At 34.1% G+C, this 24,867-nt stretch overlaps 1 protein-coding gene across 1 annotated transcript; it reads right to left on the reverse strand.

The window, feature by feature from the left end:
• Positions 1-7,932: 7,932 nt before the first annotated feature.
• Positions 7,933-8,562, reverse strand: LOC149807641 (ficolin-2-like). The gene has a single exon (XM_089958738.1). The coding sequence runs from the start codon at positions 8,461-8,463 to the stop codon at positions 7,933-7,935; it is 531 nt and encodes a 176-aa protein (XP_089814864.1). The 5' UTR covers positions 8,464-8,562.
• Positions 8,563-24,867: the final 16,305 nt, after the last annotated feature.

The raw sequence follows: 24,867 nt of genomic DNA on the forward strand, positions 1-24,867 counted from the left end.
GAAATCGTTTAGGTACGGGTTTAATTCGCACTAAGTATCATTAGATTTGCCTCACACAGAGCGTGTTTCATACACCTACCCGTATGCTTGTTTACCCAGTTCCAAGGACTTCAAGATAACATTCGATGTCAGCTGAGGGCTTCCTAATCCCGTAGATACTTTAAATAATTCGTCTCTAAGCACATTATGACCACATAAGAGAAATCTCCAATTTCACACTTGTATGGTTTTTTGTAGTTTCACGTTTACTTGAGCCATTAGTAAGCTTTCGAACACAAATACTAATATTTAGCGCCATGCAAAACAGGACGCGACCCCAACATCTAACACAACTAATTAATCCTATTTCAAATTAGTACTTATGTATACCTATCAATATCCTATTGCTGACACATCTTAGCCCCATCCCAGCACATAGAGCTGGTTAGAACTTAGAAGTGACACCCTGATTATATCTAAAAGTGCATTTAGTGTGGGTTGACCCTGTCCTCCCATAATACATCTGTATATGTTCATTGTATAAAACAATAAAACAATAATGTTAATTATAAATTTTGCAGGGTTAATTTCTTTTTTATCATCATATTTGTAAGTTTTTTTAAATCCCATGTAGCCGAAAGCTTATGTACTTTCCGACCTCCATTAGGACTTTTAGAGGTCCGAGTTCCATAAGTTGGACTTCCGATTTAGGGTCGTACTATTGCCCCAGTGACATGTTAATGTCATGGGCCAATTTCCTCCCCCTTTTTTTTTCTTTTATTATGTTTTTTATTTAGTTGACTTTGCCAGAGTCATTTAGTCCCATTTATTATTATTTTATTATTTTTTCTCCTTTCTCCCCTTTTTTTTTCCACGTATGTATTTTTATATTGGCTTATCTATATCAAATGGTTCCAGTCTTTTCTTAAGTAAGTATATAAGAATAATAAGTGTGTATATATGTTTGTATATTTGTATGTGGTGTAGGGGTTTTTATGGTATGCCATAGCATACTGTATATTATTAGATTTTTTTAAAGGGAGAGTTGTTTTTTTTATAGTTCAGACATTGGCACATTTTAGTGCGTATATCTTAATTCGGGGTAATTCTCCCTTCCCCGTTTGTCAAACAGGGAGTTGAGATGTATTAAGTTTTGATTGATGTACCGTAGTACTTTGTACTGCTAAACGTTATGTATACGTTATGTAGTATTACATATTCATTAGATTCCTACTTCACTAGAGTCAATTTGTTTACATTCGTATAACGTATATACATGTGATAGGTCTTAGTATGTTAAATTAATTCAATTGTGTAGTATTTTCCTCAAGAACGGATTTCATTGCATACCACTTGGAAAATTTTGCTTCGGACCCATCTTCATGGGATGACCCGTGGGCAAAATTGCCTCATGGCGCGACAGATCAATTTAGAGTTGACTCGAGCGTTTTCTGCCAACAAACAGCGGGATTCTCTGTAATGGAATAACTGGTTCTCGAATCTATGTCCAGATGTAAAAAGTCCGTCTGAGTCCGTCTGGACGTCGCTGGTATTACATCAGGCTTCTTCATTTATATGAAAACGTTTTAGTGAGTTGAATTTGGAATAAGATGGTTATACAACTGTGGCAGAGATTCCATCATCAGAAACTTTAATAAACGTCTGAGATGAACTCTCTGTCACATTCATTGTTCATCTATTTTAATTACTTTCCAAATTTGAAAATTCTATTAAACTGTGATATCTCATTATCAAGTTATAATTTTAAGGTTGAATTAATAGTATCTTAATGAAAATTTTCATTATTTTTGGTTATATTCAATTTTATTGTATTTAATTATAGGGAAGAGGGTAACGGATAAATTCCCTTTCGGATATCATTTCTCGTATGATTTTCTATCCCATGCCTCGTCTTTATTTATATATAAATCTTCAAGTCACAATGGTATAAAATTAAATAATTTGTGTTTATGTATTTAAAATATAAGTGAGGGGGAGCAGTTATGAGTCCCTTTCGGGTGTCACTTATATGATCTCTCATATGGCATCCCGCCCTTATTTGTAATTAGAAATTTGAAATTAAATTAAATTACAGGAAAATGTTTTTCCATTTATTATAGCAGAGGGTTCTCTGCAGGCCCCTTTTGGGGATCATGATGATCTCCTGTTTTGATCCCTCTTCTAGATTCTTCATATAAGATGATAAATTGAAATTTTGTATTCAACCATATTTTTGCTTGAGTTGGATGTGGAGGAGTCCTGAGGGGTCTTGTTAAAGAATCAGATATGATCTGTCCCTCTTGGAGCCCCGCCACAGCCTGTTATGATGTAGGTCAAATCCGCTATACATGATTATTGATTCCTTTTGTACTGGTCAAAGAAGCTACAACGGCGGACAGACTTATCCTCAGTCGTAGTATCCTTCCTCCTCCACATAGTCCGTGATTTGTCTCTAGTCAGCTATATATAGCTGGCACCAAAGAACACTCTTATTTCTCTAACTGGGTTAGAATAACACCAATGCATGCCTGAAAGGCTTTTAATCTTCAAGAAGTTATAACCAATTAGTTATGGAACTACAAAAAGAACAATGAATACCCAGCTGGATGTGAATAAGGAATCAGTAATCAAATGTATTTATAAATAGTTGAATCGGGAATAAGTAACTGGTTACTTATTCCTTATTCAATCGGTAACTGGTTACTTATTCCTTATTGAATCGGGAATAAGGAATAAGTAACCAACTTGACGTCAATATAGAGGAGTAATATACAATAAAAAAAATTCTTAACTTTTACAATCTACAAAATGATAATTTAGCACAATATAAAACTTACCTAAAATAAATCTGAATTTACAGCCGTATTTCTACCGTCTATTATATGTAAGAAGTACCATATTTGTGTGGGAAATAAAAGTGTTATGTGAAAATTGAATTAAAAGAATAATTACGTCCAATTCATTGGACTTGTTTGCCTTTTTTTTTCTTTCTGTGTTTTCCCAGGCTGTGTTTATAAACGAGTCTCAGTTTATGTTTGCAGTACAACTTCTTCCCATTCGCAAGTGCTTTCTCTCTTACAGCATAGGGCGTGACAAAACCGGTTTAAACCAGATTACCCCGCTTGCTTGACTGTGCATCAAAATGTTGAAGTACGTTATCACTGAATTTGCCGTTAAGCATTTTTAGAAGAATTTATACAGTAATCTTCAATGGAATTTTGAGTTACACGACTCGAAATGAGGTGAATAAACGCTTTTTAAAAGTATGTGTAATGACATTCTCCAAAATGACACCTGTTGCTGCAAAAGTGACTTAGAGCGTGTACATGAGCTATGTGACTTGTAACATAGTGTGTCATTTGGTTTTGGATTTTTAACGTCGCTTTAACAATTTTTCAGTCATATCGCTACGATCTCTGCAGTGTGACAGTTTATAGTGATGTCTAGCACTGGGGCATCATGCCGCAGACATTTAGCATGATGTCCCCACCCAGTCACATTATCCTGACACCAGGCCGACCAGTCCTAACACTAACCTCTTAATGCTGAGCGCCAAGCGAGGCCGCTGTTAGCACCATTTTTGTAAGTCTTTGGTATGACTCGACCGGGGATCGAATCCACGATCTCCCGCATCCGAGGCATACGCTCTAACTACTAGGCCACCGGAGCGGTCACTTGTAATATAGGAAGTTTCATATAATCATTATTAGTGGTTTGTACTCTTTTTGAAAAATTAAAAACATAGGAGGGTCATATGTGTCCTAGTAGCAAATGTAATAAAAATCACGGAAGGCAAGTTAGTGGCTTATGACCTTTCCAAAATGAAAAATGGTGGAGATTATAAATTGAAAAAAGATTTGAATTGTGGTAGGTCATATGTGTCCTAGGGATTTTGAAACTTTAACAAATTGTGGGGTGTCATATGCTGCCTTTTAAAATAAAATGAAAATGATAAATGATCAATTTGTGGCCTATGCTTCTTTTCTTAATTTAAAATACTGGAAAGCCATATCTTTGTTATAAAAAAATGAAAACCGTGGGGTTGTATGATGACTTTTTAGTTTGTTTACAAAATGGATAAAACTTGTTAATACAAGGTTATTGGCCTTGGTTATAGATTTTTTTATACTGCTTTAAAACGTAACAGTTGCCTTAAATAAACGAAAGTACAAACATTGGACAGTTACTATCTCGAACATCTGAAAGTGCTGACATTCGATTACTAGTGTGTATGTTGAGTGTGGGTCTGTGTTGGTCTGTTTGACTGTTAGTTTTACCATGATAGGTCCTATAAAAGAGAGAGAGAGAATTTTATTCGATGATGTAAAACTGGCAGCTTCGTTTCCTTAACACATCTTGTGGTACCCACTCAAGGCCAACGTTTATATTTCGCGCCTGGGGAGCACGGAAAATTTTTATGTAGTCAAAACTTTCCGTCGTTTCAATGCCGTATAAGTAGAAGACATGCTAATGCAAATGCAAAGAAAATAATGAAGAGAGGAAATACAGATGCAGTGAGAACAAGAAAAGTCAGAGAAGGAAATACAGATGCAGTGAGAACAAGAAAAGTCAGAGAAGGAAATGCTGATGCAGAGAGAATGAGAAAAGGAAGAAAGGGAATTGCAATTCATATTAAGAGAATTAGACCTGGCAAGTAGAAAACACACATGCTTTCCACACAAGATCGGTTACCAGAAGTATTAGGTTAATACTCCTATTGCAGAATATTTTCCTCATTTTGATAGAGTTGTAGGATATTTGAAATGGCCAAAAGAACATTTGGATTATTAGTGTGCTTATTGGCAAAGCTCGTGAAGTCTATATTTCACTGTCTGTGCAACAAGAAGCTGATTATGATGTGGATTAAGGACTGTATTTTAAAGGAAAAAATAGGAAAGAGCTAAGATACCTGAAATGCACAAACTAAAGTGAACTCAAGATTACATATCATCCAAAGATTTATTTATGGAAGAATAAAATCGTCTAAAATTTTTAGGGGTGTAAGTTTTGGATAACAAATACATGACAAACGGAACAGTTCACGTAATTATAGTGAATACTAATCCCATATTTGGAGGTGTTTCTTAAAACGGGAACAGAGAATGTTACTTCTACCTTTAAATATCACAACATTTACATTTGTATATTACATTTTCCTTAAGAAAGTTTCAATGAAACATGCATTCCACTATGAAAATCCATCCATAGGAAAAATCAACAATTGTAAAATACCACAAGAGCGAACTGAAGACGTAGGCGACTAAAAATCCTTTTTCATTTAAAACGTGGATGTAAAGTTATCACTCCAAACATAACGAAATGTGTTTTGCAATACGGTTGCAACAGTTTCTATTGGATCACCCATAATAACTTGTTCATGCGTTAGTTATATTTTCTAAAAATATTTTTCTTAAAATCGCCTAGCGATGAGAAAATGAAAAAACACGTCTAATTTCGTAACTGTGTGAAGATCTGCTGAGGTCAAATCGAAGCGAACGTGATAAGAAAATAAGTCTAGGAAATGAAATCGCTTAAGACGAGTGACGTATTGTTTTATTGCATGGTAATGTGACCAAAAGGACGACACAGTCAAAGAGCCAGTTGACAACCCATTCAGCGACCCAGTCAGCGATCCGGTCGATAAACCTGGGGACTCAGTCGTCTCACAGTTGGCAACACAGAAGGACGACCCAGTCGATGACCCATTCGGCGATGCAGTCAACGTCCCAATCAGCGTCTCCACCATTAATACTGGCCGTCATGTATAGCCTATCGTGTGCTGAAAAATGGCGTTACAACCCACAACAACAACAAACATTATTTATGGTGAGTCGTATGAGTGGGCATTCTACAATTGCATACTTAGATGCTCTTCTATTTAAATCTTGAAACCATTCTGCATAGACAGTACCTTTTCTGATTATCGATATTATAAATGACTTACAAACTGTTACTTTCTGTGTTGACAGTGCAAATACAGATGACTAGTTAGATTAGGTTTTATTTTGCTATCTGCCTTCAAAAATCTTGTACGTCATGCTTTCGAATACCAAGATAGCGAGAGGCCTTAAACCTCACTAGTGATAGCATGATTATTAATATAAAATAGTATCAGTCAGTAACATCTGATTACGGTCAAACATGTACACGGACGAACAAATCACAAGAAAGCTAATATTTGGTATATCGATTAATCTTTGTCGTTTTCGAAACAAAACAATACGCATCACAGACTCGTGTTCCTTAAGAGGAAACCTGCCAAAATGGCTAACAGTAGGCTCGAATATGAATGTAATAAATGTACGTTCTTTAGTCAAATACCTGTGTTGTAGGTTTTGTTCATATCTTCAGTCCGAGATTTAAAAATAGAAACAGCATGTTTTGATAAATTTCCTATAAATTTGTAAAATCTATATTGATCCATTTTTCATTTTAAATACTGTCTAAAATTGTGTAGATAGTTGAACGTGCATATTTCTGGAAATTGCATTAACATCTCTTTCTTGTGATCGAAAATAGTTGACGCAGCAACGATTGCTACTCTAAAAAGTCAGCTCCCCTTTAAACCTAGATACTCTATAACAATGTATAAACGTCGGTGTTAACTATTTAATTCCATAATAGTATTGTGGTGGATATTTGTATATAATTTAAAATGTATCAAATATACCTTACTACAACTGTTCCAGCCATTTCAAACATATCCTTCTTGCGTTATGCTGCTATTTGTGTGATATTTCTTTTACTATGCTGAGATTTGCATGATATTGCTCTTAAAAATATTTTTGTTTAGTTTTCTAATGAAACATGTTACGATTAATTGCTGATATACATGATCTCGAGAGATCACTTTTATCAGAAAGTGATTAAGTGCTTAAAATAAAACTTGTATAAAACGCAATGCAGAACGAGAGTTGAACTAGTCCAATACACTATCGTGCACTTTGCCAAAGGCATATGCCTATGATAGATATAAAAGAAAACAAAATGATGAACACAGTAAATAAGTATATAATTCAAATTCTACGTGATACTATTTGTTCGTACATTAATGTACAAAATCAAAATCTTACATTAAGGAAAAAGTTATTTGGTTGATTAGTTTTCACACTTGCAACATATTATTGATTACACTGTGCCGAGAAAATTAGAGAAAATTTCCTCTCCCTAGTATATTATGAGGGTATGATTGTACCAGTAAGTTATTTGAATGTGCAGCGCGCTGAATGGAATACTGACATATAACTGGTCAGCCGAAAATGGTACACTGAGCTCACTGATAACGTTTTTGCGGTCGACAAATGTGAAGGCAGCACTCAATTCATTGCGTTGTACTTGAATATCATTCAGGACCATCATGGTCTAAGGGATGAGTGTTGATTCTTAAAAAGTCCTCAGACTTTTGCCACGAGGTGAAATTCATTCAGCGTCCTATGAAAATTATATTATTAATATCCTGACATTTTTTCCATTTAAAATTAAATTTAAAATGCCTATTACCTCTCGCGATACATAAGGTTAGTGAGGAAATGTCACAACAGTTATTCGTTATCAAGATATACCCAATCCACGATTTAATATATATATATATATATATATATATATATATATATATATATATATATATATATGTGTGTGTGTGTGTGTGTGTGTGTAACTGCTGGCTCTAATACAGGTTATTTGGGGGCCCCGAGTGGGCGAGTAGTCACCGTTACGGATCTTTCCCATCTCATCTCTGTCTGCGTGGGTTCGAGTCTCGGGTTCGGCCAATACAGGTATATGAGAAAGCTTGCCAGTAGCTTCTCGTGGGTCGGTGGTTCTTTCTGGGGTTTTCCCTGGTTCTTCCTTCCGTCAATACTGGCCGCCATGTAAAGCCTATCTTGTGCTGAAAAATGACGTTAAACCCAACAACAACAACAACAACAACAACAGTTTATTTGTGTTCACTTAAATCTACTTTAGCTTCATTTCCACGAAAATCATGGAAACACCAAGTCCGGAAAGTCCAGCCCAATTAAGTCCTCCCCCATACGTTACAGACCCATACATGCCATTTAAGTTACTCGAGTGACAGTCGTTATACCACCAGCCGCCAAAGAATTCAATAGCACAATTAGATCCTTCCCTAAGATCATTGTCCTTGTCCTTGGTTGTAAACTTCATGCCATTTTGATAATACATTGAGTCTCCAGCATCTCCAGAGTATCCAGTAATGGTGAGTATATAGCAACTATTTTCGTCACCAACTTGGAAAGAAGAGTACTCGGCATACGCGGATCGTTCTGGAGGTTGTGGGGTAATAAGGTCAACACGAAGTTTCACGTTTCCTTGGGAAGTCAGTTTATGTATATTATCAAGACCAAGCCAGTACTCTGTGTTTGCATTCCCAAAGCCAGATTTGTAATCAGCCCACGTACGATAGAAATCAACTGACCCGTCCACTCTGCGTTGGAATACTGTCCAACCCCCTCCGTCTGTCTCCATATCGCATCGAACACTCACGCCATTCGAATCATCAGCGGGATATATGGTGTAAAGTCCTGTAATATTATGTCCTGAAGAGAGAAGTTCTTTACAGTTCTGTGGCTGCTTGCCTGTCAATAATAAGATGATAATGATTCAATATGAAATGGTAACTCTGGGGCTGATGCATCTAGCAGCAATATTTCAATTCCAATTCATCCATAACAAAATATATTTTTTAAAAAACAACTATTAATATAAAAACCTTTGCAACAGGTTCAGGATAAATCTTTTGAAACGAAACCAATCTCATTCACTTTTCCTTTCTGAGATAAATGTAAATCAAAGTTAGTCAATGTCACCGCTGTGATTTCCAATTCAAACACATATTTTTAAAATTCATCTGTATTTATTCATTTGTTAATCATTGATGACCCACTTTTATTTTCAATTTAGAAATGTTTTCTACAAATTAGACCCGTTCCCGCTCAAGCATGATTTTATGATGATCTTCCATCGGCCCCAACCATTTACTGTGTCAGTGGGTATGGTCCGGATGACTTAAGTCGTACACAGGATGGAGTTTATATTTTTACAATGGCTGCGTGAGGAAACTGGTTAACGTAAGATGCACGGCGGACAAGATTCCAAACACCGAAGTTCTCACGCGGACAATCCAAACATCCATACTCGCTTAATAAAACAGCTGATATGGGTAGACCACTGTACCAGAGCGTCAGACAAATAACTTCCAAAGAAGTTCTTCAACAGCAAGCTGAAGGTCAAGTTAAACAATTCAAAGACTCTCAAAGATTGTTCAACCTGAATCAGTATCGGCTAGCCACAAATGATCTGATGATAACTGCAGCCGCGAACAGCTGTAGTGCGAACAGCTTAAATCTCTGAACTGCAGCATGTCATCTTTTCATCAAACGACTCGGGTGGCAGCAATTCAGCAATTGCCTGATTACTCACTCATGTGCTCACAAAATACCAAACCAATTAGTGAGGTAATTGTCATATTTGGACAGTATCTCGAAAGTGTACATAGGGATATATTTTTGCAAGCCGAAATTGTCAATTTTTCCTAATGTGAAACTATTCTCCACCCAATAATTTAGGAACAATGGTTTCCAAAGACATCAGAAGTAAGAACGAAATCTTTTCCCACTGAAAATGGATTAATTGTGTGATACAAATGCATGTATGGTTATGACAAGATGCAAGCGAGATCGTTTCAGTTTCATTAATAATCATGGAGACTTAGCAATTCTCAAACGAAAACAATATCATCCATCAAACAATGAGATAATCTGTTGAGTAAATGAACAAAGGACCATCATTAAAAGTAAGCATCATTCGAATCAACAGTCCGTGGTATTCATTTCTTGAAAACAAATGCATATATGTATTTACGTAAGGTTGTTAAATTTAAATACTTATTATTATAATAGTCGTGCGCTACACAGACTGGCAAGTATCGAGTATTTGTTTTTTATTTTTTGACGATCTTGTTTCATACCAAATATCGTACTGGGGATAATGATCGCAAAGTAAGATAAATTTCACAACCAAATTCTTGAATAATATTGTATTAAAAGTATCACATAAAATAAAATATGTCTTATTCAGCTATGTGACAAAATCGGTCCAGATATAATCTAATCATATCTGGTACGATTCAAGTGAGAATCGTATCAAGACATTTAATCTGGCGTAACGCCTATGAAATATACTCTGAATATCTAACATATATATTCTATATTATATAGTCAATATCCTTTATCATGTAGTACATTAAACTGTTGTACTGATGATTAGTTTATTGTGTATCTTCACTAATGATTTCATAATCAACAGTCAACTTGTTATGTTGTTATTGTTCTTGTTGATATTGCTCCATATATATAATCACATTGGACAATGCGATGTAAATATGGTATAACTATAGTAGTTCCTTGAGGCGATCGTTGTTATATGACGTCATCTTTGACTACAAGATAGCGAGGAATATCTATCACATATCACACAAGGTATCAGATCGGCATATGGGAAAATTCGCCTCTATCGTAAGTTGTATAGTGTTGATTGTAAACTACAGATCGAACTTTTGATATTTTGTAATACTTTTCATATGTAAATTCGCACATTATTGTACATATCATCATACATACATGAATACATACGTACATTGGTACACAGACACACACACAAACATACATGTATACATACATACCCATATACAGACATACGTACATACGTACGTACATACATACAGACATACATACATACATACATACTCGAAATATATCTCACCTCCGCATTTTTGATAGTACTTGCTTCCCTCCTCATCACGGCAATCATCTTGGCCGGTCAAGACTGAGGAATGACCCTGACATGTCTGAGTTATATCATTGTAGAATACAGCCTGGCATTCTTGACTTAAACATTTCAAGAAGCACTGTGATTTTCGGATCTGAGTCCATAGCATATTTTTGGTACATACCCGGTTGTCTAAATTTGTACACTTATCGCTTTCACAGAAGTAGCTTTCTAAGGCCGTCCCCCTCAAAAAAGATGGTAGTGAAGACAAATGTCAGGAAGATGAAATACTTGAATACATCAATAGGATATTTTAAAAGCAATAGCATCATCATTAACAATTGAGTAGGTTTTCGCATGAACCTAAATTCAGTAACCATGCTCAAAACATAAATCTTTCGGAATATACTACGAACCCTGACCCATAAGTACTCCCTCGCCTCCCCATAATTCGACTTTGAGTACATCCATGTGTTTTATTAAGGATAAGATTTCATCAGTGTGCTTTTTGCTTTCTTACTGTTTTTCTTTTTAGCACAGTAGTTTATTTCAACTTGTGGCATGAAAATGAAAAAGTTTTTGTAAACGTCATTACAATGGTGTACATTCTAATCACAAGAATCGCTGTTTGTGCTTTGCGTAATTATTTGAAAAAAAGCCTTATTCATCTTGCAAGTCTCCCACGGATTCTAAATCGTCAATGAACACAGAACATCACTTGTAACAAGATTTTTTATTATGATAATCTTTTTGCATGCACTTTCTTTAATTAAAATGTACTTCATTTGAAAGGGAATTTTAACGTAATGTATACCATATGACCTGGCTGATGTGTGTTGTATGCAATTTGCGAAAAATCAGATGTTCTTAGTTTTGATCTGATGAAAACTGCGTTTGAAATTAGCGGTAGTAATCCTCAACAACCTTTGTCACTAACATTTTGCTATCAAAATTCCGACAACGACGTTATGACCAAAATGAAATGTGAGTAGAAACAATATTTGGACAGAATTTGTTGACCTTTCTGAAAGGGACACCTGTCTGGAGGCAATAACAAATTCATTCATATATCTTAAAGGAAGTCTTTCTAAATCTTGTTTCAAATATCATTGAGGAAATTCAGGCAATATAATGCTTTATTTCGAGCATTCAATTATGTGTAAATCTTGGCATGTAGTAAAAACCATTGTAAATTACTAATTTTATCAAATGTGCGTTGTACTTTAAGATAAGGTCATATTATTTGACAAACATGTTTTTAGTCTTTGTCCTTGGAACGTTTAGATGTGATATTTTCAACAAATTTGATATGATGTGAGTTCAGGTAATTGGTTTCAGCAGAAGAAATTATGGGTCACCTGATTTCTAATTCATTATTAAGGTTCAGACCTTGTTGACAAGTTCAAATGATCTAGCAATGAATAATTCATTCTCATCCTGGTTTTGGTATTAATTTATATTCTTATGTCACGTGTTTAGGCTCGAATAAACAATAACACAAGAAAGAGTGAAAACAACAAGCTTTGAAAAAATACAATAATTTCCCTGGAAACATTCTGTAAAAATGAAAAAATATGAACTTACGGTTTTATAGAATCAACTCCAACAATAATCCAAGAATAATCCACGAATAAAACTTTAGTAGTCCTAATAACAAAATGTTCAATGATTTCAAGTCCGAATCCCGACGAAGAATCCAAGATGGAAGACGATGACGTATGTTGAAATTTGTAGTGTTGAATTCTACAGTTCCTTGTAGAAACGAGCATTATCACTCCGGTTTATGATAACTGAATAAATTTCTTATAAGAACCGTCTTTGATTAAGAATCTCATATGAGCACACGTATTTTCCAGAAAAATAATAGAATTAATCCTTTTGAATCGCAGTAATTTGAAATAATCCAAACAGCACAACATACAACTTCTATCGTAAGAAAAAGCCCAGCTGCAACTCAGAATAATTCTCCAAAACAGAGGTTATATGGTCTAGTAAAACGTAAGCAAGGCATCACGTGATCATCTTCGAGAAGTTTATAGAAGCTAAATACTTGTTAAAGATCACGTCTACCCGGTGTGACTCTAAGAAATAAAATAAAAAATGTTTACATCTTAAACTTGAAGTCCCATCATTACCTCGACAACAACCAATCATTTTAAAATAAAATAAAACTTGTTTACGTGGATGCTACAAATTTTGAAACAAGTCCAGGATTTATATCAACACCTGATGTTTATAAAACAAACAGTCATGGTCAAACTATTTTCTAAAAAAGTTATCTCTTATGAACAAATTTTCATTGCAATATCACGTAATGAAAAATAATAAAAAATGAAAACTGACAAACAATTAAATTGAAATAAATATATATTAAATCAGATATAATTAAATCAAATATACATAACTCTATGTAATGAAATTATTTAATATATTAAATGTGTTGGAATTAATTGAAACTCTTCTAGAAAGTGGGACCTACGTCATATGATTCCACGAAATGGGACAAAATATCGTCTTTTCCAAGTTCGACATTTTATAGCTGAAAAGGCACATGCTGTACACATTAAATGATAAGAAATGTTGATGTTCTTATAATCCAGTATAATTGTTCTTGTTCGAGACAGATTCATATGTGAACATAGATTTTATGATAATAATCTCGTGCAGTCGTTCTTATTAACGAATTTAATGTGCTAGGAGTCAGTTTATGTGCACAAATGCTGAATGTATATAATTCATTCTCAATGGAAGGTAATGTATGGCACTTTCCAGTACTGGTATAATTTTTTAGCTGTTAAAGTAGAAATTGAACTATGTAGGATTTGTCTAATACAGATACTGTGGGTAGTAGTGACCTTTGTCCGAAGAACGATATTGGTAAACTCATTGTGACCTGAAAAACTGGTCTGTGAAAAATGGGTTCTCTTTAATGAATCGGCAAGTTTTTTAGAGCTTACCATGCGAGGTCGCTCTTTCATCATTTGTTGCGTAAGCCATTTATTCTGAATCTTTTGTTCTTCGTCTGGGTGCAACGAGATATATACCACTATATATGTGACAGTTAATCGAGTATAGCATCATTATTGTTGATGAACAATACGTAGAGGAAAAAAATGTGCATTGATTATATTTATTGGGGAACAAAACATTTATCCAATATGTTAATCATCAATATATCAATCATATCAGTTTATAAGTTCCATATATCGATCATTTATTTTGATATATCCATATATCAGTCATATATGATCATAAGGTTGATACATTTTCATCCCTAATCCCCAACCCAGATTTCATTTTGTGACATCCCTAACCATTCGACAGACGAGTTAGCAGTTCAGTTATATACTTTTCTCCGCATATGCATATCGTATTGTCAACAAAACCGACAAAATGGTAAGTTCTCAGAGTGTGGCCTATAATAGAAAGCTGCCATCGGTTTTTAAACCTTCAGATCAATGAATTCAATAAATATTTTAGCCCGTTGAAACAGTGTGTCAAAGAAATAAAACAAGTATGGGCTCTTCATTAACATATCCCGCCATTGCAGAATCTTCTTGGATGGCTGATAAACACCTTTGGATATAGGGAATAATTTAAACAGGAAACACTGACACTGACGATTTTTTTATTTAGGAAATATTCCAATATCGTTTCCTCTGGGCGAGGGAGTGCTTGGCTTCCTCCTCTCTACGCTATCGCCATGAAACATCACTTCCGAAACAGTGATATTGCATCCAATTACATTTTGTGATACTTCAAGTCCGTTGAGCAAGCGGTACGTTAGTAAATTCTCATGTTTGCTAATATGCCTAAATGAAGTCTACCAAGACAGCACATGCCAAACGGTAAAATCCACAATGGACAATCTGGATGGATTTTTATGTTCAAAGTATTATTTCAAATATTTCGAAAACACACTTAAAACAAGATTGCAACATCAAAAAATTGTTTTGCGTACAGGATGCAGTTTTCTAGAAATATTATATTCTGATTAAGGTTAAACGAGAAATATGTTGTAAGTGCGACGAATGCTAATACTGAAATGATTATATAGGGAATGTTTAAATTAAACGACATTTGTGTCGTGTATTAAAAAGAGGTTCCAAATGGGGAGACAGCAAATTAATGGACAAGATTCCTTAATCGCCTAATAACAGTTGAAACTTTTAAAATTATGTAATTTCATGACGAGTTACATTGCTTTTTTTCTCTACAAATTTGGAAATAGTTATTTGAAGACCATTGGAATGGCAACGCGTATTTAGGTGTAATCACGAATTAATATTGGCTGAAATCGTTCTAAAAACAACAGTCTATGATATTTGCTGTTAGATTACCAAACAAAATGCACGGCAGAAAATATATCGAAATAGAATTTGGAGAGAATGTTTGAAGCATATTACTTTTGTAATTGTATAGAGCACCATTCTGACCCTTGATTTAAAGCATATTAATTGGATGTTCATCATTGGTTAAACATAATTGAAAAGGTCTTGTGAAAAAAAGTTGTCACCTTCAAAAAATATTAGTAAACTAGATATGGTCGATGAATTTCGTTCATTTTTGTTGTCTCTCTTTCTGAACATAAAACGGAAAAATTCACATGCGGCACACCGTGTCGTGATTTTTCTTCACATTAGCTAAATTATCAGTCCAGGATATTTATCCGTGTTAAAAAAATAAAGTAATTTCGATGTTGTTTCATTAGATGCTTTCTCTTTATTAACATAAATGCACATGTTAAATATCAAAATGTAGAAAATATCTGCATAGGATGTTTAAGAAGGCACATATTCGATGGGTGTTTTCCTTCTTATTTCGTCATAGTTGATTCCTCTCTTTGTTTTATGTACAAACTCTGGTGACTTATTTGATTAATTTATGTCTTTGTATCTATTTTCAAGACTCTTTTATGTCATGCTTTCAAGATCTAAGATGATGAGGTGTTTTAAACTTTTATTTTGGCTTTAGAAATTCTTCCGGGAACCGCTAATTATATTTTCACCTTATGATATTTATCGATCATTAATATTTTCACAAAGGCCTAGCCCATGCATAAACGAATAAATCCTAACAGCGTTAAGCGATAGTAAATTGCTTCATCTATGTCATTTAGTAACAAACAAAACCCAAGATAGAAACGTGTTCCTTAGATGGGGATCTATTTGGCTAAAATTTGGCCCAAATGCGAATGTAATGAATTTACGTTTCTTATTGTATTGAAAGTAATGTTCCTTCAGTCAATGATGAAACAAGAAACTTATGTATTGATAAAAGCATTGTGTATTTCTAATTTCAATATTTATTTGGAAATCCGTCTATTTGTGTAGACGGCGTAACGTACATATTTCTGGAAACTACATTACTATCTTCGCATGGAAAACTCTTTTTGCCGAAAATATTTGACCACTAGTGGTAGTTTCAAATCAAAGTCAACTGCCTTTCGACCTTGTTACTTTCTCAAAAGTGTCAAAACTCCCATGTAATTTAGCTCAGTCCAACTTAATGTTGTAGATACGTATTGTTATATATTTTAGAATACATCAAAATGCAATTTACTGCAACAGATTGGACCATTTAAAACATACCAGTCTCTTATCATGCTTCTATTTGTATGATAATCATCGTAATACTAGTCATGTTGAGGTATACCAATGAACAGAGCGAGGGTTTTAGTGTAATGTAGTGGATGTCCATAGATCCCGTTTGCCAGAATATGATTATCCACTTAAAGCAAAGCGACAACAGACAGTGCTGAACTAACATTTTCGGGATCTACAGGTCCCTTTGTTAAGGGCAAATATAATCATGAAAGACTTAAAGCAACATAAAAACTGAATACGGTAAATAAACAACAAGAAAATCAACTTTCTCCTTCCTGTCCATAAATCAGTATACAAAAACAAACTCTTTCGTTAAGGAGGGTTGTTTTTGCTGGCTGTTTGTTTATGTATACGTATATTACAGAAGCCTATTCTTCTTATTATTAAACATGTTGAATTTTAGAAAACGAAGTGTTGTCCTGTTTGTTATTCGTTGAAAACAAATTTGCAAGGACATGCTCTTCACATTTCCCTCAATTGATCTTGACAACTAAAATGTAAACCTCCATTCTGAACCTTCTCTTGGAATTGTATATGTACTTATAGGTATAGTGTTGTGTCTACAAACACTGCCTTACTATTTCTTATTCGTAATAGTATATGGTGGTGTGAAAGTATGTGTCTATAAACACTCCAACCATTTTCCTTGTGTGGTAATAGTATGTATTTGGGTAGTATATGCGATATTTGGATTGTGGGTCGAACATTTACCATTATCGTTTCCATTTGGCCCTATAAAAACTCTTGACCCTATTGACACTTTTGACAACCAAGTTCCACACCAATGTTAAACCTATATACTATTTGAACACATGATTTCCCATATAAACCCAAACTATCGAATCATCGTAAACCTATGGGAGCCTACATACATATACTATGACCCCCAGTCACCACAAGCTACTACTTACAACTAGACGTTCGGCAAGTTTAGCAATTTTCAATCAACCCACAACTTGAATGTATAGGTTCAAATATACAAAGTCGGGTGACTGGACTATTTAGGGCATGGAACAACATTCAATATATGTTCAGGTAACTGATGGATAAACCTGTGTTTTAAATTGTTTTTGGCCCGAATATTCGAAAAATTGTCAGAAATAATGTTATCAGACGACCACTGAAATGTTTTATAATAGAGAGTCAAAACCAGTACGGATTCTTGTTTGTTTTATTTTTCACTTTCTGGTCGAGGTCGACAGAGTCTTGTTCGCTCAGCGGTATTGAACGTTATATATAAAACTGCCGACTTTCTGAAGTGAATAATTTCTATTTAAATATAAATTATGGATACATAAAAAGATTTCTCGATATCGTTTGTACTGAGCAAATAATAATGCTATGAAAAATGAATGCCGTCATTTAGATATTTTCTGCATAAAATACATGTTTCAGGGATTGCTTACGCCCCCTGACAGATTTTCACATCCAACGGTTTGTAAACTAATTATCACAAGCTATCTAATACAGTGAATTAGAGTTTAAACTTTTGGAAGCCTTAATAAATTTTCAAACGGTCTTCGTGTGGCTTACATAGAGTGTAATTCGTGCTGTGTATATCCCACACGAAGATTGTGTTAGTTTTTTGTTCTTGTTTTATTAGAAAACTAATAGCAATACATTTTTCTTACAACCACGACTACTGGTTAATATAGCATATCGTATAATCTTAGAGCATTTTATGATGACATTGTTGCAACTTAAAATTATTAAAGTTCTGACGATTCGAATTTATGGGTGACATATTTCGGCAATTGACTATTTGACAGACAGTAGGCCTGAAAAATCCAACAATATTCCACTGCTTCTGCAAATCACGTGATACCTCACACCCAGCCGATACAATGGTAGGCGGTCGATTGGTATATGCATATCTTAGGGTTTGAGTGACTTACTGCAATTGATTAATACGATAATTGAGTACGGGACATTAGGAGACGGTAGCTTTGATCTATTGGGCGTGCTCTATTTTCAGCTGACATTTATATAAATAAGTTGTGTTGAGAAACATACTAACATGATTTCCTAAAAAGAAAAGTCTATGCAGACCATGTCAGGCAAAGCGAAATAGATTCTTGATAGGGTCTTAGCTCCGTCCCATGCATTTTTATATTCACTTTGTAAGCAATAAAAGCTTAAATAGATAGGAAATAATAATATTTAATCTTCACACAAGCAATATTCCCACAAAATCTGATTTCACAGAATCGACCACCCTAAGGAAGAGAACAATTCGCATTTGTACGTCGATCATAATTACATACAGGAATGCATGAAAACTATTAATACACATATTTCCACTCATGGATTAACATCTGTTATACCTGGTTGTGAAACTGATAAACATTGCCATCACAGGAGATAATATATATTGAGTTAAGATTACGATTGCTCTAATATTAATATTATGATATAAAACTGTAAATTAAGCCTTTTAAAAATCCATATTACACCATTGAAGTAATGAGTCTTAATAAATTGAATTCTAAGCTCTAGTTCGGGCATGAGTGAACGTTAAGCCAAATATTGCAAACACAGAGAGAAAACAGAGAAATGTTGTATTAGGTGCGATGTTAAGAAGCCATTACCCTATGAATTGCATACCAAGTGGTAAAGCAGCACGTTTATTTGCATGCAAAGAGTTTAACAAAGCGTACCTGTTAATGCACGCAACACATTAACCCATTAACTTAAGTGTGCATTCATACTTGTTTCAAGTACGTAACATGTTTCTATTTGAATATGCCGTTCATAATATGTGTTCTTTTTTGATAACTTATCAGTGAATTGTTCAAGCTACATTCATAATTGAATTAGAAAAGATATGATATTATGCATGGCCTTCCAAAGAAACAAAAAGACAAAATTTAAGAAAGAGTTTAACGATAATCATGGGTTTAGATTCGGATTGGTAGGGTCATAACCGTCATGCAGTCCAATCAGCAGTCAGTAAAGTGATTTCAAATACGATTTCCTGCGGACACAATGTCAACAGCATGGATTAAATGGTTAATATTTCACGTGCAACTTTAGCAGCTGAAATATAACGAATGCGCATATCCTTACCGTCCAAGCAATATTACACGATTTATATGATTATCGTACCCGACTTCCAGTATGTTCTAATCACGATTGTGTAATGGACGAACCAAAATCAAAGCAAAATCAAAGCTGTCCAAAAAAACCCAATGCATGATTTCACTGTGTAGTCTCTATTGAAGGCAGGCCTCGTTTTTTAAATCACAATGTCAATGAGTGCAGCAAATATTTTAGTTCAATTTAAAAATGTTTCCTGTCGTTACGCAAAACTCCTTAGATGAGTGATAGCTTTAGATATATGTATAGCGTATATGGTGATGGCTTGTAAGAATTTGTATAAATTATTTTCCCTGCTTTTCTCACCGAACCAGCTTGAAGTAAGGAAATGGAAACAAAACTATCGACGTATCCACTAAATATCATTAGTAACGACGCACCAAATGAATGTTATTATTCTATAAATGTACTCAAAGATAGCTTTATTTCAACATCTTCTATAGAGCTAATTGCCAATCGGTTGCGACACATGTATCGCAACACCAGTGCCCTGTGAAATAAACGCCATAGTTTCCTCTAACAAGAGGGAGTGCCTGGTTGTCCACTGTTTAACCTATCTGCATGCGACACATCAAAATCGTCCGACCACGAAAACGTGCGCAAAGATACCATGCAAAGGAACATATGTTTATGTTTGATATGTCCCTTCTGCTCTTTTCTGCCGGATAACATAACTAATTGAAAATAATTTTAATTATGATTATTCTTTGGCAACAATTGCTTACATTTTATTTTTAAAAATACTTTTTTCTGCAGTTGACTGAATGTCATGTAAAACAATTTTATTCTAATTTATTTCCTTCAAGTAAAGTAAATCGAAACATCTTTAAGAATCTTTATACTGTGAAGTCTGAAGTAATTTGCTTTATAAATTGTTTAGAACACTATTTAAAGCTTTATTATAACGCTGATGAATTGGATATTAGTCATTTGTTCAAAAGGATCTGCTAATCAAGATTTGTTACCGTCACAAATATTACTAGACCTTCTCCGTGATATTAGTCATTGAACTGCGATCACTTTTGTAATGAGTTCACTATTGGTGCCACTATTTCTAATTATGAGACGATAGTGTTATCAGTGACATACAGGGTCACTAATGTTTCTTTTCAGTAACGACATCATGAGTCCATGATTTGTATCCATCATTCTTAGATAAAATAATCTCGATGTTTCAGTATTTGTTTACTTATTTTTTCAAATTACTCCTCGGGTTTGATATCAGAAAATAGAAACAGTTTAGCATAGCATAGGTTCAGTAAAAGGCACATATTTGTCAGGTGGTTTCCTTTTCACGTGTCAGACTGATTCCAAGTATGACAGTTGATTTCAAACAACAAAGTGATTTGACTTTGTACCAAAATAGTATAATATCTGACGTGTCTCAACGACTTTTCCCTCCAAACTGTCGATATGAGCATTGCTATTGAATCAGCAGAATTTTGTTTTGCATTCTATCATAATAAAGCCTACTTTTGTCAAAGGTACCTTGGCTGGAATACAAATTTAATTTTTATCGCAGAAGAAATGTATATACTTGATGGAACTGAATATAATTATTTTGTGTTTAATAGAACATTAAAACTAATGTTTAGCTATCATTGTTGTCATTTTCACTATTAACGCAAGAGAACGGAGCAAATGAAATGATCGTACTGTTTTGTGGATTTGATTTATATTATGTTTTTTACTTTTGACCGTAGCTGAGGATTATGGTTGGAGATTTTGCGTACCTGAATTTTGTCCATGAGTGTACCTTGCAAACAATATGTGTATTAAGGCTTAATCTTGTTTACCAGTTGCTGGACATTTATTTTAGAATGATTATTCTTCCAGAGCATTCTATTGCGTCGTAGGTCAATCAAACAGGTTCTGAGTTGCATCAATGTGGTGCATCTGGCCATCCAAGACTATTATTTTTCATTTAGAAAATTTTATACTCTTGGACGCATGATAAGAGAGAGTTATGATTAGTTGTGAGCTATTTCAAAATACTGTATCTCTTAAATTTCACTTTGTAAGTAGAGAAATTAATTGCTGATTTTACCAAACTTATAGGTTTTTCTTCTTTTTGTTACAAAGTTTAAGACCTAGCGTCGGAACAATACATTATTCATTTTATCAAAGATTTAAATAGTTTACTTCGTTTTATTTAAGTATCTATAAACATATTCACCCCATTAAATGCATTTCAAGATTATGGACAAAATTCAAATGGCACGAAGTAATTGGTAGACCTAGTCAATGGGCTATCGCTTTATTGCCATTTCTAATATGTGAATCATTGGGTATAAAGTAAGGATCAAAATCAGACAATATAAAACATACCTACGAATAGGAATCCCAAGAGAGAAAATAGCTTGGAATATACACGAAAGTTGATTTCTCTTTGTCTAAAAGAACGTATAATTTATATGTGTGGTATATATAGTTCAACATGCCGTAGCATTATTTTATGCTGAATATTACGATTGAGCGTTCTACATTTTCTTACTTAGATGACCTTCTAGTTCAGTTCAGTTTTACAAACTGTTAATCTCTGTCCTGTCAGTGCAAATGCCGATCACAAATTTGATTAAGTTGTGTCTTCCTAATTGCCTTTTTTTTTAATTCCAACACCAGTGTTTTATTCATATCGTCATTCTGAGATCAAAGCAACAAAAAAGATATGCGTTGATCATTGTTTTATATTCTAAACCAATTTATGTTTGAAATACTGACTAAAATTGCAAAAGCAATGGTCGTGAGGCCAAATGTCAGAAACATGAAATACGCATAATGAACTCTCGTATTGTTTAACTTATTTTTCCTGCAAAGTAACTATATACAAGTCTGAAAATTAGAAAATACACTCGTTTTGTAGATGCAGGAATCAATCCGATATTGATTTTGCGTAAATGTTTATCTGCGTCTGTTAATTAATGCATTTGAGCTCCGGGTGTGATATAAAGTTCACGAGTAGCTGTTAATTTGCTTTCATAAATTTATGAGGATAAAGACTCTTTAGTAGATTTTATTATTCTGTTGGAATAGAACATGTAATGTCCCATGTCCTCTAGGGAATTGGAAACAAAAGTCATCGGTAGGATAATGGAAAAACAATTACCATCATCATTAACAATTGAAGAAACATGAAATAGGTTGTGTTAACAAAAGACTTTATAGGAGTAGGTTAACATATTGAAATTTCGAAATTTACGCTTCTGATCAGAAACAAATGTACATATTTTTACATTTTTTCCAGAAATAAATTCAATAACCATACCCAAAACATAAGAAATTTTGAATATATTCAAACCCGTAACCCATAATGTATCTTCTCTCTCTATCTATCTTTTTCTCTCACTCACTCACTCTCTCTCTCTCTCTCTCTATCTCTATCTCTATCTCTCTCTCTCTCTCTCATTAATATGAATCAGTTCATGTGTTTTAACTATTTGCTCTTTTATCAGTTTATCCATTTGTTACTGGCTTTCTTCTTGACACAGTGATTCGTTTCAAATTGTGGCATGCAAATGGGTTTTTGTAATAGTCATTAGACATACATTTTGAAAATTATGTACATTGTAATCAGAGGAAATGCTGTTTATGCTTTGCGTAATTATTAGAATAATTCCTTATTCCTCTTACAAGTACTGAACTGATTCAAAATTGTCAATGAACACAAAATAGCACACGTATCGCGATTTCTTTGTCATGATAATATTTTCAATGCACTTGTATCCAGAATAATGTACTTCCTTTGAAAGGAAATGTTAAAGTAAGGTATACGATATGGCGCAGGTTATTGGTGTTGAGTGCAGTTTGTACATCATGTTAAGATGAAAGCTTTAAAGTGTTCGGTAGTAGTTATCAACAAATCTTTTCACTAGCATTTTCCAATGAGAATTCCGACAATAAAGTTATGGCCAAAAGGAAACATATTTACAAAAACATAATTGAACATAATTCGGTGACCTTTCTGAAAGAAACACGTGTTTCGGCAAGTTAGATATTTCCAAACAATATATCACGTTCAGTGTATAGCATTCAGTATACAATACCTGGCAACTATAATAATTTGCACAAATCGAACGGTGTTAGAGTTATGTTAAACAAATGTTATATTTTTATGTCCCTGCTCAGAGAAAGCAATGCAAAATATTTTTCAAAATGTACAAAATGTATTAAATAATTTGTGGACTTGGATTCAGCGGGACTTCCTGCAACGGAATTGTCAGTGCAAAAATGACAGTACATTATATATAAATGAAAATGTAAAATGGTCATGTTTTCCGTGTTCAACGTTACCAATAGTTTACTATTTTTAACCTTGGCGATTTAGTACACTGATTTATGTTCACTGACTGATGCGCGCACAACGCACACGCATTCTTAAATACGATTTACCTCGAGTTTTTATAGCCAAAATTATCTTTATGTCGTCCAAATTATATTGGGTCTTGTTAGGAATCTGCCTACATCATGGAAGTAATCTTCAGCTATAGAGGTATGAAATGATGAAAACTGTAAATTGTCTTTTGATTTGTTTTCTATATGATGACATTATTTAATATCTTAAATGTTTCGGTATTCATGCAACAATTTCTAGCATGCCAGACCTATATCACATAATGCCATGAAATCGGACAGAATATAGACTGAGCCGCGTTTGACATTGTAAAACTAACAAAAAACAAGTTGATTTCAATTACATGTATATGTTGTACACATTAAATGAAGAGAAATGCATGTTACGGAGTTCTTTTATGTGCATATATGCAGAATGTATACTTATTATTCTCAGTTGATGATCATGTCTTATATAGTTCAGTCATTGTTTATTTAACTGTTGCAGTCATCGAACTCTGTGGGTTTTGTGTAATACAGTTACTGCGGTTAGTGGTAACTTTGGTTCGAGGAACGATATTAGTTAGGCTAGGTGGAGCCGACCAGACAAGGGCACTCTTTCATCATTTGTCGTCAGCCATATAATGCGAACCTTATGATCGCCATCTGAGTACCACTGGATATATACCATGATATATGTTAGCCTAAAATTCAATGTGATATACGTGTAAGAGTAAATCTAGGACGTCTCTAATCGTCTGGTAGACAAGATAGCATCAAAGAAGTTAAGATGATTTTATCCATACAAGAATATTATTATTTCAACAAAATAGTCAATTTTGTTCGTGCAGTTTTAAATAACCGTCTATAATGAAAGCTAGGGAAAAGCGAAAAGCAGGACACATGCGCTTATTGCGCAATAATAGCATTATCCTACTAAACCTCCGGTCTGTTCTACTTACAACTGTGTAGTGGACTAAATGACGCAAATAATTTCATTTAAAAAACAGTGCATGGTTTCATTTCGGTGTTTATATTTGAAAGCAGGCATCTGCTTCTAAACCGCAAGTGC

The sequence above is a fragment of the Sinohyriopsis cumingii genome, chromosome 1 (genome assembly GCF_028554795.1).
Source record: "Sinohyriopsis cumingii isolate HCF-2022 chromosome 1, ASM2855479v2, whole genome shotgun sequence".
NCBI lineage: Eukaryota > Metazoa > Mollusca > Bivalvia > Unionida > Unionidae > Sinohyriopsis > Sinohyriopsis cumingii.